This window comes from Gavialis gangeticus, unplaced genomic scaffold (assembly GCF_001723915.1).
Source record: "Gavialis gangeticus isolate Ggan-Ray unplaced genomic scaffold, GavGan_comp1, whole genome shotgun sequence".
Classification (NCBI taxonomy): Eukaryota; Metazoa; Chordata; order Crocodylia; family Gavialidae; genus Gavialis; species Gavialis gangeticus.
The window spans coordinates 17402216-17414965 of record NW_017729006.1 but is presented as its reverse complement, the minus strand read 5'-3'; the positions used below and the strand labels follow the sequence as shown (position 1 = coordinate 17414965).

Below are 12750 nucleotides of genomic sequence, written 5' to 3'. Positions count from 1 at the left end.
GAGAAGGGACTGTGGAAGTTAAATGTCAGGTGTTACAAAATGAAGGGATATATCAAGCATACACACATAGAAAAAACCTAAATACAGGACTAGTCAGAAAAGCTGAAATTAACAAAGTTTGAAGTCAGCAATGCAAACTGGGACATGGTGAGCCTGACCCTGCAGAGTCTGTCCTGTGATACTAAGCATTTCCAGCACTTGATATAGCCAGCAGATATCCTGGGTGTTGAGCCTCTCACAGGGCAGGCCCAGCAGTGGAGCCCGTTACTAGAGAAAACTTGTTTCAGGTTTGCCTGTCTGCAGCTGTAGAAGAATGCAGTAGGATTCCTGGCAGCATGAGCTGAGTTGGGAATTGCAAGGGTGAACATACAAAGCAAGAGGTGATTATTTATCAGATTTCTCACAGTAGAGGAGGCTTGAGGGAAGTGACTTGTAGCATAGCCCTCAGGGCCTGCAGGGCAAGAAAAGAGCAATGGGGAACACTTAGTAAGAAATGCTTGAAAGATTAATCTAGGATGATTCTCTTAACACTCTGAACCTGAGCCATTCTTAAGGGGATTCTTTCAGGATGTCTTCAAGAAAGAGGTCATTGCAAAATCCACAATCAGATTTTGAATTATAAGCAATAATAACAATATCAAAAACATCATTCCCAGCAGTGCTTATTCAACTAAGGAATCTCAGCGTGCTTTACCAAGGAAGTCAGCATCATTGCTCCTTTTTGACAGATGGGGAAATGGAGGCATGGAGCTATTAAGTAACTTGCCCAGGGTCACCCAGCAAGCCAGTGCCTGAACCCAGGTCTCTTGGGCATCAATTCACTGCTCTTGTTTATGAAGACACACTTATGGGGGTATATCCCTCCAGAACCTGTTTGCCAAACCCTGCTGTGCATTATGAATGGTGTGAAAAGAGAAATCCCTCTCCTTAACCCTTAAACAGCTGAAGGGAATGGAGTCTAGTCCTGAGCCTTGTGGAGGGGTGTACCATTCAGGTAAGGTTTGTTAGATGCGAGGAAGGTGGACAGAGGCTGCATGACAATAGGAAAACTTCTGTGTATTGAATCTTTGCAAGCAACAGAACAAATGCTCTGGCAGTTGATTAGACCACAGTTATACCATTTTCCTTTTGGGGAAGGAGCATGGCTGAGAAGCACACAGTAGGCAGGAGGCAGATCTGCAAAGAGCAGTTCAAAAGTCCCAATGCTCCATGACCCTCAAGGTTCCTGCCTGGGCCCCAGAGAAACAATGGGGGAGGAGGGAGCACAGCTCCCAAGGTTTCCCATGTATACAATGCCTTTCTGTAGCCTTTTCCCTAAGAAGGAGTGACCTCAGCTGGGGGCTATACACCTGTGACTGAAATTATTTTCAGCGTTACCTGTGTTGGACACGCTGGGTGAAGTGACTTAATCAGAATCAGGCAGCGAGTGAATGACAGAGCCAGGAATTGACTCAGGCACCCTGAATCCACTTGCCCTTATACATGTGCTCTGGGACTAGGGGGTGGAGGGGGGAGCATTTTAGTTAGGGCAGCTCTCGGTAGCCACGGTAGTTAAAACACTGCAACTTCTCATGTATTTAGCATCCCATATTTCAAAATGGTCACTGGGGTGCTTTAACTAAAGCATGTTTGATGAGCTTCAGTTAAAGCGCCCCCACCACCATTTTGAAACATGGGACGCTGAAGACACGCAACTGCAGCACACTGGAGCGTTGTGATGAGACTGCTCCAGCCGACTCGATGAAGCAAGTTTGCTCCTATGTGTTGTAATCAGCATGCGTTGGAGCACTTGTATAGGTATGCAAGACCATGCCCTTCTAAGTAAAATTTACAAAAGCTCTTGCCAGGCTTTTGAAGTATGTGCTTTTGGTTCAAAGTATATATTGTCACATCAGAAATGTGCTCCTTAAAGAAGGAGGACCATCATAGAGAAAATGTGTTGCCAAGATTCAGTTACCGAAGCTGGAAGCCACGGATTCGGAAGTGGGCATGTAGTAGGGGGATGATGCTGGAGGCTTAGTTCATACACGTGAAAAACAGGAAATGTTCATCATACTCTTTAGGTATTTTCCAGTGTGGCCCTTCTCCACTGAAAGCTATCAGAAGCGGAGAAGTCTATTTGCCCTACGACTCCAAGTTCATATTTGCTGAAGTGAATGCTGACAAGGTTTACTGGCTTGTGAAGAATGTATCCGGCAAAGACAAATACATCAAGCTCCGTGAGGAAACCAAAGCCATTGGGAGGAACATCAGCACCAAAGCCGTTGGAAGAAACACGCGGGAAGACATCACAGCTCAGTACAAGTTCTTGGAAGGTGACCAGCCATTGAGATCTTTCTAACATCCTATAGTAGAGTAAGGCATTCGATGAGGCCAGAAGTCCTGTGATACTCTGTGTTAGCCAAAGTAGCTGCATGCTTTATCAATGTGGAAAAACAATGGGCTGCTGGAGTAGCAGCCCTTTAAAGAATACAGTACTGAAGTCCTGCAAAGTACCTGAAGAAGTAGTGAGGGAATTAGCAAAATCCAGACATGAATATTATGTCTGTAGTGACACCTACTGTCTGCAGCCAGCATGCATGGCAGCAGATCCAGTTACAGATTCAGCAACTCTGCTTCATCCAAACTTGCTCCATTTCCTTCCATCTCTTTCTTCTTCTTTCTACAAACTATATCCTGTTTCAAGAAGCAGGCTCCCTCCTCCCACACTTCCAGAAACTCACTGCAATAGGCAATAGGAATCTCTCACATGAGAATTGGCAGGACTAGGAAAACTAAAGAGCTTTGGGGAAAGCAGTTTTGTCTAGACTTTGCATTTGATCTCTCATCTCACTAAACTTTATTTGCTCTTGTAATCTTAGGTCCTTGTCGATAAAAGCCAAAAATATTTGAACCTCCTCGAAGCTTCAATTTGTGTATGTCATACTGAGTTGAACACATTATTGTACTTTTCAGTCATCGCATATATTGATCTGATACCCAGTCATCCTCTCTCGTGCAAAAATTGTTTAAATGTGGTGGCTTACATTTTCAAAAAAGGCTAGTGTTTTATTGAGTACCCAATTTAAGATACATATTTTCCAGCAAATGCTTAGAATCCATCTTCTAAAATCAGGCTTTCAAGTGTCTCAGGATAGCAACCCAAAAAATCATGAATTACTTCTGAAAATCTGGCCCCAGGTACTGTTTAAACTAAAATAGCCATGTATCTCTTCTGAGATTGAACATGGGGTGATCATTGCTAGGAAACATGGTCTGTTGTGCTGTCTGTATTTCAGCAAAAGGATAAACAATGAGAAGCTGGATCTGGCTGCAGAGTCTATAATCCACAATTTATTATGACTTCAGCTCTGGTTTTTCTTTTTGTGTTATTCAGGGTCATTAGAGGAAAGGAAAACCATGGAAAAAGCTTGCTCCTTTCTCAAATGCTCAGATGTGGTAGATGCTAGGCTCACCTCTTCCCCACCCACAGCTGGGATCCAGTTGAAGACAGACAGTGAAAAATCTTTGTGGCCAGGCAATCCCATTGATTTGAAAATCATTGTAAACAGCCCTTCAACTAAATCATGGACAGTCAGTCTCACTGCCTCTTGCCAGCTGCAGTCCTATACTGGGAAGGTAGAGGCCAATCTTGGATTTATCAAGCAGACTCTCCAGACTGAAGGCAAACCTGGTAGGTCCATATGTTTTTAATCACAAGCCATGGGCCGTTTTTGGAGATATTGCAGTGTGACCTCACTTTGTGTGCACTGACTCAGTGGGTGTATGGACTCTGGGGGTCTGAGGATGTTTTTGGCTCTGTCCAGCACACAGAAGAGAGAATTGTGCAGAGGAAACTTCTGCTTATTACTACTCCTTTGAATGGCAGTCGCACTCAGGGGCACAGTCATGGACCTGGTTCCAATTTGAGTCCAGCACTCTACCTACACACACGAAACAGAATGACTGAGCTTGCAGACTAGATATAAATGTTTTTCGGTCCCTGCTACACATTACATATATTAGGCAATTAACTAGTTAATCACTCAATAAATTTTGCAAAGTAAGACCGGCCAGAAGTGCAAAGTAGTTGTCACACAATTAATTGGTAAATTACATAATAAATTGAGACTGGCCACACATGCAAAGTAGTTATCACACAATAAAAATGGTTCCAGCTAGAAAAAGAGCCAGCCAGCTATAAAGCAAGTGCCTGAAGATGTGTAACAACTCTGTTGCTGGTTTTTATCCAGTTTTCATTTAAATGTGTAGTAGGGTCTTTAGTCTGATGGCTTTTGAGTTGTCTGCATGAAATAAATTGCCTGAGTGAGTGTTAATAGGACCAAAGTTTACATTGTTCAGATTTTGGCAGTGAGCTGTAATGGTTGTGAATTTAATCCTCCCTCCCCCTACTTTCCCATTTCTTGGTTCCTGTTTCTGTTTTGTTGATAAACATTTGGTGAATAGTTTATGCCGGGGGGCTCAACCTCTGGCCCACAGGCGAAATGTGGCCATGGGTCCATAGCATCTGGCCTGCAGGGATCCCCACAGGTTGGGAAATTTGGCGGCAGAGGAGCAGCAGCCATTAATATGGCCACACTCCTCCCTGCCAACTTCCCAAGCCCCACGTGGTGCCAGTCTGTGACCCATGGGACTGAACCACACCTCCCTGCTTCTGTCGGGCCATGACCCCTTCCCTCTCTGCAGGGCTGGATTGGGGCCTGGCCATGTCCTCTTTCCCCACAGGGCCAGGCCATGCCCCCTTCCCTCTCCATGGGTCAGATCAAGCTTCTTGCCCTCTGGGACTATGCTGGGGTTAGTCTGCCCCCCACCCCACTCCAAATGGTGCCCTCTGTACCCACCTGTGTTCCAGATTGGGAACGCTGGCTAGATCTGACCCACAGACAGACTGGGCATTGCCAATTGGGTCCACCAGGTAAAAAGGTTGAACACTGTTGATTTATACAGACCCATTTCAGCCACAAAGGGTATGTCCATACTACCTCTATGCTGTATCCTGGGCCACCATTGACAAACACCAGCTTCTTGCTCCAGTAGCATAATTAGGAATGTGCCAAGTGTTGAGTCAGAGGGGGCACCCAAAGTGGGTGCTGTTTTAAAGGGAGAGCCTGTGCCATGGCAGTAGCAGCTCAGCTTCTCTCCTGCCCAGGGCACCAAAACATGTTCCCGCTCAGCCCAGGCAGCTCAGAGCAGCCCTGCAGGGGCTTTGGAGTTGGGTGACATTTCAGAGGGGTTGTTCTTGGGAGTGGCACAGAGGCACTGTAGATTAGCCCTAAAGCTGTTTGTTATTCTGTATGTCTCCTGTAGTCAATGAGATCACTTGGTAGTTTGCCTGATCCCTGACAAGACGATTGAAACTGGCTGCACATGAGAATAATGAATGATAAATAATTTGTAGTAAACAATGCACTCGCAATAATGATTTCTGATTAATAGTCACTTGTCCTAAAATTCATTCAACTCTGAGCTCTACGATTTTCATTTCAGTTTAAAATGACTGTCCCAGTGCACAGAGGGGATGTGGCAGGACACTACACCATGGACCTGTGCTGGGGGCGGGTGAATTTATAGATGAGGACAAGAAGTTTAAAGAAAACTAGAGCTGTCTGTACACATGTGGGGATACTACTCTAACACACTGTAATTACAGCGCATTGGAGCAGACTCAATTAATCAAGATGGCTAATGAATTAATCGCGTCCGCTGGAGTGTGCTCCTTAGCACGCTCCAATAGCCTCTGCGTCTCATGTATTCAGCATCCCCATGCTTCAAAATGCCAGTGGGGGCACTTTAACTAAATATTGTTCAACGAGCTTTAGTTAAAGCACCCCCATTGCCATTTTGAAGCATGGGACACTGAATACACGAGAGGCTGCGGGTGCTTTCATTAGAGCTGTTCTTGGAGCCACTCTAATTAACTACCCCCCCACAACCAACCATCACCACCCCCAGAGCATGTGTAAAGATGCCCTAGAGGGACAGGAGGTTTGTGGCTACCCAGAACTCAGTCTCAAACACTGCCAAGCCCGAGACCTTTCCCATGCACTGAATTGACATGAAAATGATTCAGATAATTAATTGTGAAACCTCCGTTAAAAAATAAGGGAAAATTCTACAGTGACAATAAACACCTTGTAGCCTGTGCCTCTGGAGCATGCCTTAAAGGCAGCCAAACATTTTATATAATTAAATTTGTCAGACTGCTTTGAGGGAGTAGACTGTCGAGAGCTAAATGAGACAGTCTTCACGTGCCTGGTCCAACTTTCCTTCCCTGGGGGTCTTTCTGTCCTTGGTTAGCATCCCTCCAGGCCGCACTGTGACGCAGGCTTGGATGGGATTCCCTTTACAGATTTACAGCCCCTTTCCTCAGGCAGGGCCAGGGACTGCAGGCGCAGCCTCCTAAATTTCAGCCAGCTTTGGAATTCTGTCCAAACAGAAGGTGAACAGCCGCTGGCTCTTGGTCCGTTATGAAAACTATGGAGCACATGCAGTTAATGATATATAGAGTAGACACCAGGACTGATTTTTCTGCTCCACTCTTTTGTTGCTTTCTAATAAAGAAGACACATTGTTAATGGTGCCTTTTATTTGATTTTTTTCCTTGTGTTTGGCCAGCGATTGAGATCCCTCTGAATGTGGCAGCTGATACTTACATAAAGACACTGGCATCTGTGGAGGATGAACTTCTCATCAAAGTTAATATTATTGCTGAGGTTCAGGAAACGGGTGAAAAGGTTTCTGATGAGCTAACACTTACATTCCAATATCCCTCTATAAAGGTGGAGGTAAGCACTTAACGAGCGTGGAGGTAAGCACTTAAACGAGCGTGGAGAGACCAGTATTTAGATGCCATGGCCTTCAACTGCCTGAAGTGGTGGTTACAAAGGGGACGGAACTAGACTGTTCTCAGTGGTGGCAGGTGACAGAACAAGGAGCAAAAGTCTCAAGTTGCAGCAAGGAAAGTTTATGTTAGATCTAAGGAAAAACTTTCTCACTAGGAGTGTAGTAAAGCACTGGAACAGGTTACCCAGAGAGGCTGTGAAATCTCCCCCTTAGAGGTTTTTAAGACCCGAGTAGACAAAGCCTTGGCGGGGATGATTTAGTTGGGATGCTCCTGCTTGGAGCAGGGGGTTGGACAAGATGACCTCCTGAGGTCCCTTCCAGCCCTAATTTTCTATGATTCTATGGCAATGGGAGTTACAAGAAAAAAAATCTAAGGATGGCTATATTGGTAAAGAGATGAGCCAGAAATATGAATACCCAGGCTTAGGAGCCAAATATTTTTCCTAAATAAGAGACAGTGGGACCTACAATAAGTTTCCTAAATCTACATTTAGACACCTAATAAATGGTCTGATTTTTAACATTATTTCCATTAACTACATTAGGAGCTTCTAACTGCTCATCAGTTTTGAAAGCCAAGCCTGTTGTTACAGGTCTAAATCGGTGATTCTCAACCAAGGTGCCTTGAGATGTTTTCAAGGATGCCACAGTGTAACAGACAGCATCAGCTCTGTTGGGTGTGCAAATATGATTCACAAGATAAACCCAGAGATTTCAAATAGGAACATGTAGGGTACTTTTACATGTGCTCTGAGCGTGGCTCTTTAATTAGGGTGGCTCTCAAAGCCGCTCTAATGAAAGCGCCACTGTGTCTCCTGTATCAGTGTCTCTGCACTTGAAAAGGGCAGTGGGGTGCTTGAACTAAAGCTTGTTTGATGCACTTCAGTTCACGTTCCACCCCACTGCCATTTTTAAGCATGGGGAAGCTGATACACGAGAAGCAGGAGGCTGCTGGAGCATGGCAATTGACTTGGTTAATTGAGTCTAATCCGATGCACTGGAATTCCAGTGGGTCAGAGCAGCCTCTGTGCTGGTGTATAGGCACCCAAAGTGTTAAAACATTCTGATCTGTTGTGATCTTTCTGAGTTTTTAGTATAAAAGAGTCATGAATAACCGGTGCCTCCTGAGTCTGGGGGGAGCACCAGATTGCCAACGGGAGGAAGGTCCCCCAGCAGCCGAGAACAGAACCACCAGTGGCGAAACTGGAAATGCACTTCTGCCAGCACTTCCGGTTTTGTGGCTGGTGCTTTCAAGGGGTGCACAGCCAATCTCAGGGGGTGCACATGCACCCATGTGCACCCCCTATGCATCACCAATGAAAGGAGGCAAAACTAAAAGCTGGTATTTTCTGAGGGGTACCTTGAGTCTAATAAGGGGTGCCTTGAGCTTAAGGAGGTTGAGAACCACTGGCCTAAATACTAGAGTGAAGAGCTTCACTCTTGACTCGTGTCTAGTCTATTGGCTGCAGCATTTGCTCAGTCATTGCTGTGGTGTTCTGAAGGTGATATAAGAGCTGTAATGAAGCTGGACTTGAAATCGTTTGGTACTCTCTCTCCCAAAATCCTAGCTGAAAGAAGGATCCAGCTGATTTAACTGACTAAGCTAATATCATCTGGAAGCTGCACCAATGAGCAAAAACTAGTGGAAAGCAAAACCTAGTGGAAAGCAAAAGGTTTCTATATTGTAGGTAGATCATGCTGACAGCTGCTTATGTGGTCATTGACCTATGGACAAGACATAGCCCCTTTCAGCACAGCTGCCAGCACTGGAATTTCACTCTATCTTCTCAGCTATCTTATATTCCTCTGGGGGACAAGCAAGGCCCCCCGCCCCCAAACACAGACTAAGCTAGCTTTCTCAGCCCTAGGACAGTGGTTGGAAAGCAGTAATACTCAAAACTACCTGAAGGTGATAAAAACCCATAAAGGAGGGTGATTTTTACATGTATTGTACACACAGGTTGTGCATGCTTTATGTACTAACACCACGTATAGGCTTTGTGCACAACAGCTTCACCTCATTGACCAGTGGAGGTGACAGTCTCTCTCAACACAAGCCCAGTGAGCCCGCATCTAGAATTCCTGGCCCATTTCGAGGTAGTGATGGGTCTAAGATCCAAAATATTCCTTTAGGCTGCAGCCCAGTCAAGCCCTCAACTTCAGGACTGCTTAGATACAGGGCTTGGTTTGGCCATAATCAAGATAAGGGAGAATCATGGAATTAAGATTTGACTTTAGATACCAACACAATCTAGGGGTGCTCAGACTGTGCACCCCTCTCTAACTCTGGGCTCCTTCCCAAAGAGATGTTAACAATTTGGAGAGACTTCAGAGAAGAACAAGCAAAATAACGGAAGGGGCCTGAAAGAAATGACAGAGGGAAATATTAAAAGAACAAAATATGAAGGTTTTGACTGGCTAACACCTAATAGGAACAGGAGAATCCCTGAGAAGTGGGAAGGAAAAGTTTAATATATGCACAAAGGAGTTTTACTGAGTGGGGGTGGGATGAAATTGAGAGAGGCCATTTTGGGCTAAGCATTAAAAGCTGTTTCCTGACAATTAAATCTATTAGACTGTGCAACAGCCTCCCATGGGGAAGTGCTTGCATAATTTAAATCTGGAGTGTATAAAACCGTGGAGAAAACAACCCTGCCTTGGCAGGGAAATGGAGCAGATGACCTAACACCCATGTTTTCTATTCATGCCTGAAGCTCAGCTGTTTGTATTTTTGACCAAGGCATAATATCCTTATGGTTTTAATGCAGTCAGTCATTGACACTGTTTAGCATTCTGCTTTTTAGTAAGAGCATGTGCCCAATCTTTGCCTTTATAATCCTCTATTTTCAGATGCCAGAAACAGCAAAGATCAATGAGGCTTTCACCTGTGCCTTTGTCTTCAAGAATACACTGGCAATTCCTTTAGAAAAGTCTAAATTGTATGTAGAAGGACTGGGATTTTTCAAAATGGAAATATTTGATGAAGGGTAAGATTATACTTTGGATAATTACTTGCATGAGATTAATATACACCTCAAGACAGTTTTATATGTTTTTAGACACAGTTGGGCACCTGTGGTCTGAGCCTTCCTAAAGACTATTGGTTCTATGCAAACCTGGCATAGCCCCGTATGATGTGCACTTCTGCATGTACAACCCATGCAGCAGCATCTTATTCAGCTGCAGTATTGACTTTCTCTTTACACTGCACTCATTGCAGCTGTTAGAGCTACTCCCACTTCCTCCAGATCTGAATTTGTCATTATATGAGCGTGGGATTACCTTCCAAGAGTACTGGTGGGAGCCCCAATTATTAGAGACAAAAAAGAATAACCTGACCACCTGTTCATATTATTTTTTGCCAAGTAGTATTTTTTGTTTGCTGAACTTTCATTTCAGGTTGAAGGAAAGATCAGCACTGGCTAGTCTGTGAAAGCTGTATTTCATCTTTAGAGAAACTTCGGAAAGCAATGAATACATACAGTGAATACATATGTTATTGTATCAATAACCATCTCTTCTTTTTTTTTCTCTCCTATTTTAGAGACATAAGACCTGGTGGGATCTTTAAATCTAAGATTATCTGTCATCCTAGGAAAGCTGGAGAGAAAAAAATAATAGCCCAACTAAACTCTGTGCAGGTCAAAGGAATATCTGTGGAAAAGATCATCGTCATCACTGAGTAGGGGCAGTACTAGATCTCTTAAGGGGGTGTTAGTATTATAAATGGATATTGCTAGAACATCTTACTTTCTTTAAGAGTCATACAAGAGTCTTTAAGGTTATACAGGAGACAAATATTATGGTAAGGGAATTTAAATGGCTTAAGGGCATAGCAGCTTTGATTTTAGCTAATCGTGATTTAATAAAGATTGTGAAATCTACGCTAACATTTATAAAATTGTCAGCCTACCGTGACTAAGTGGTTGTTTTGAGAAACTGAGAATGGGCAAGCTGTACATCAGTTTGGAAGAGAGCTCATTTTGTGGCTGGCTTTTCCTTTCATAACAATCACAAGCTTTGTGTAAAGATAATACAGTTAGTGTCTGCCTGCTGCTTTGCCTTTTCACACTCCTGTGTTGGATGAAGTAATGTTTTATCTGTTGGTTACTGTACTATCATTCATACCCATTTTGGCATTTCATGTGTACTTCAATTCATAGAACCAATTGTGCTGTATCATGTTACTGGGCCAAAGGGATCATATGTTGCTGTAGCTTACATATTATGCATTATTTGCTCACTGCACCATGGCAGAGAGCTTTGCTTCCCACAGGACAGCCTTTCTCAAAGAAACTACCTGAAACAGATTCCAGTCTCTATTTTTAAACCTGAGCACACTGGACAAAAAGCCACTTTTCATCTCAATTACCTGTTAATAAAAAATGACCAGCCTTATCAGTGTATTTAAAAAGAACGGGAACCAACCATATGAATATGGCTTTAAACTACAGTTCTGCATTTAAGAACTATAGTTAAAACCCTCTCAAACACCCATTTCACCCAAATATTTTAGACTGTAAATGAGGCTTTTCATGCTCTGCATTTTCTGAAGTGTTTCCACCACCAGCCACCCCAGCAGGGGAGAGCCATGTTGTGAAGCAGACAACAGATGTGTGTAGCTGGACTTCTCCTGATCTTGTTCCACTGCACTGTAAACACCCAGTGAACTAATTACTGGCACAAGGCGGTTCAGCTCTCCACACTATTGCAACATAACCATTAGTGGTCAAGTGCTGAGGTTTGTAGTTTACCCCAGTGTCACAAAGCAGCCTGAGCTTCCAGGATTTCCAGGAATCTTTATATGCTAGATGAGAATAAATACAGGTTCAAGGGATTATGATAGCTGAAAAGCAGGCTAGTTTGTTCAGACACCTGCATGGAAAAGCTACTAATAATGAGGAGGGCTCTACTAGGTTTTGGAGGGTCCCACATCCCTGCACCTAGCAGCTGAAAGGTTGGCTAGGGGTATTTTTCTAAAACTTAGCTTAAAACAGCATGTATGTGAGCATTAGCTTTGAAATGGTTTGGCAGTAATTGAATATACAGTCACTGGGTTTGTTAATTTGATTTACTTTAACCTATCCAATAAAATGTAGAACAAAACTGTCGTTATTTAATGAGAAGTTGGAATCAGAATGTCTGGTTCAGGGACAGCGTGAAGCTGATTAGAAAGAGTTTGGTGGGCCAGTTTTCTTGTTTCCTAAAGCAATTCTATCAGATTGCTACTTTCTCTATTATTTAAGGCAATAGTTTTGCATCTATTCTGTAAAACTCTCAATCACTTAAAATATTTTTGCCTGAAGACCTTACCTTCCTCCTGTACCTCTCAGTCCAGCCAGCTTTCTATAAAGAGTAGAGACTGTAAGAAACCAGATAATAGTGTTAGTGGCCTCAAAAGTAGCTCATCAATGGGCACATCTACATGTGCATTAATGTGCTATGGTTACTGCATGTTAAATTTAGTTCCTATAACAGGTACTAACTAAATACGCAGTTACCAACGCTACTGGGCAATAGCACTGGCGTATGCCTTTTAAGTGATGCTAATGTGCAGTAGACTAATTCTACTGTGCATTAACACAATAGCATAGTTTTTGCCATGACACGCTAATGCACAGTAGAATTAGCCTACTGCGCATTTAGCAGCGCATGTAGCCTAGTGAGGACTGTATTTCACACCCACCCTCTCGTTTTGGTTCAAACGGACCTCAAAACTTTTTTGAATGTACATTAAAAAAAAAATGCAACGATCCATGTAGATCATTCAGTCACTGTTGACTGAATAGCACAGTGCTCCTCCAGCTCATCATGCAAAGAGTCCAGGCTATCCTTCAAAGCAATAGAGGTTGATTGCCCTGCAGCCCATACTAGCAGGGGTTACATTTCCAGGCAGCATCAGGGCAA

The 12750-nt window shown here is 43.6% G+C and overlaps 1 protein-coding gene across 1 annotated transcript in view; it reads left to right on the top strand.

The window, feature by feature from the left end:
- The window catches only part of TGM4 (transglutaminase 4), a 39916-nt gene extending 28081 nt beyond the window's left edge, over nucleotides 1-11835 (top strand). Inside the window, exons 11-15 of the mRNA XM_019508714.1 lie at nucleotides 2064-2315; nucleotides 3377-3673; nucleotides 6616-6785; nucleotides 9694-9830; nucleotides 10388-11835. Of these exons, the coding sequence (XP_019364259.1) occupies nucleotides 2064-2315; nucleotides 3377-3673; nucleotides 6616-6785; nucleotides 9694-9830; nucleotides 10388-10529 (998 nt within the window). The 3' untranslated portion in view covers nucleotides 10530-11835. The remainder of the gene's footprint in view (nucleotides 1-2063; nucleotides 2316-3376; nucleotides 3674-6615; nucleotides 6786-9693; nucleotides 9831-10387) is intronic.
- Nucleotides 11836-12750: the final 915 nt, after the last annotated feature.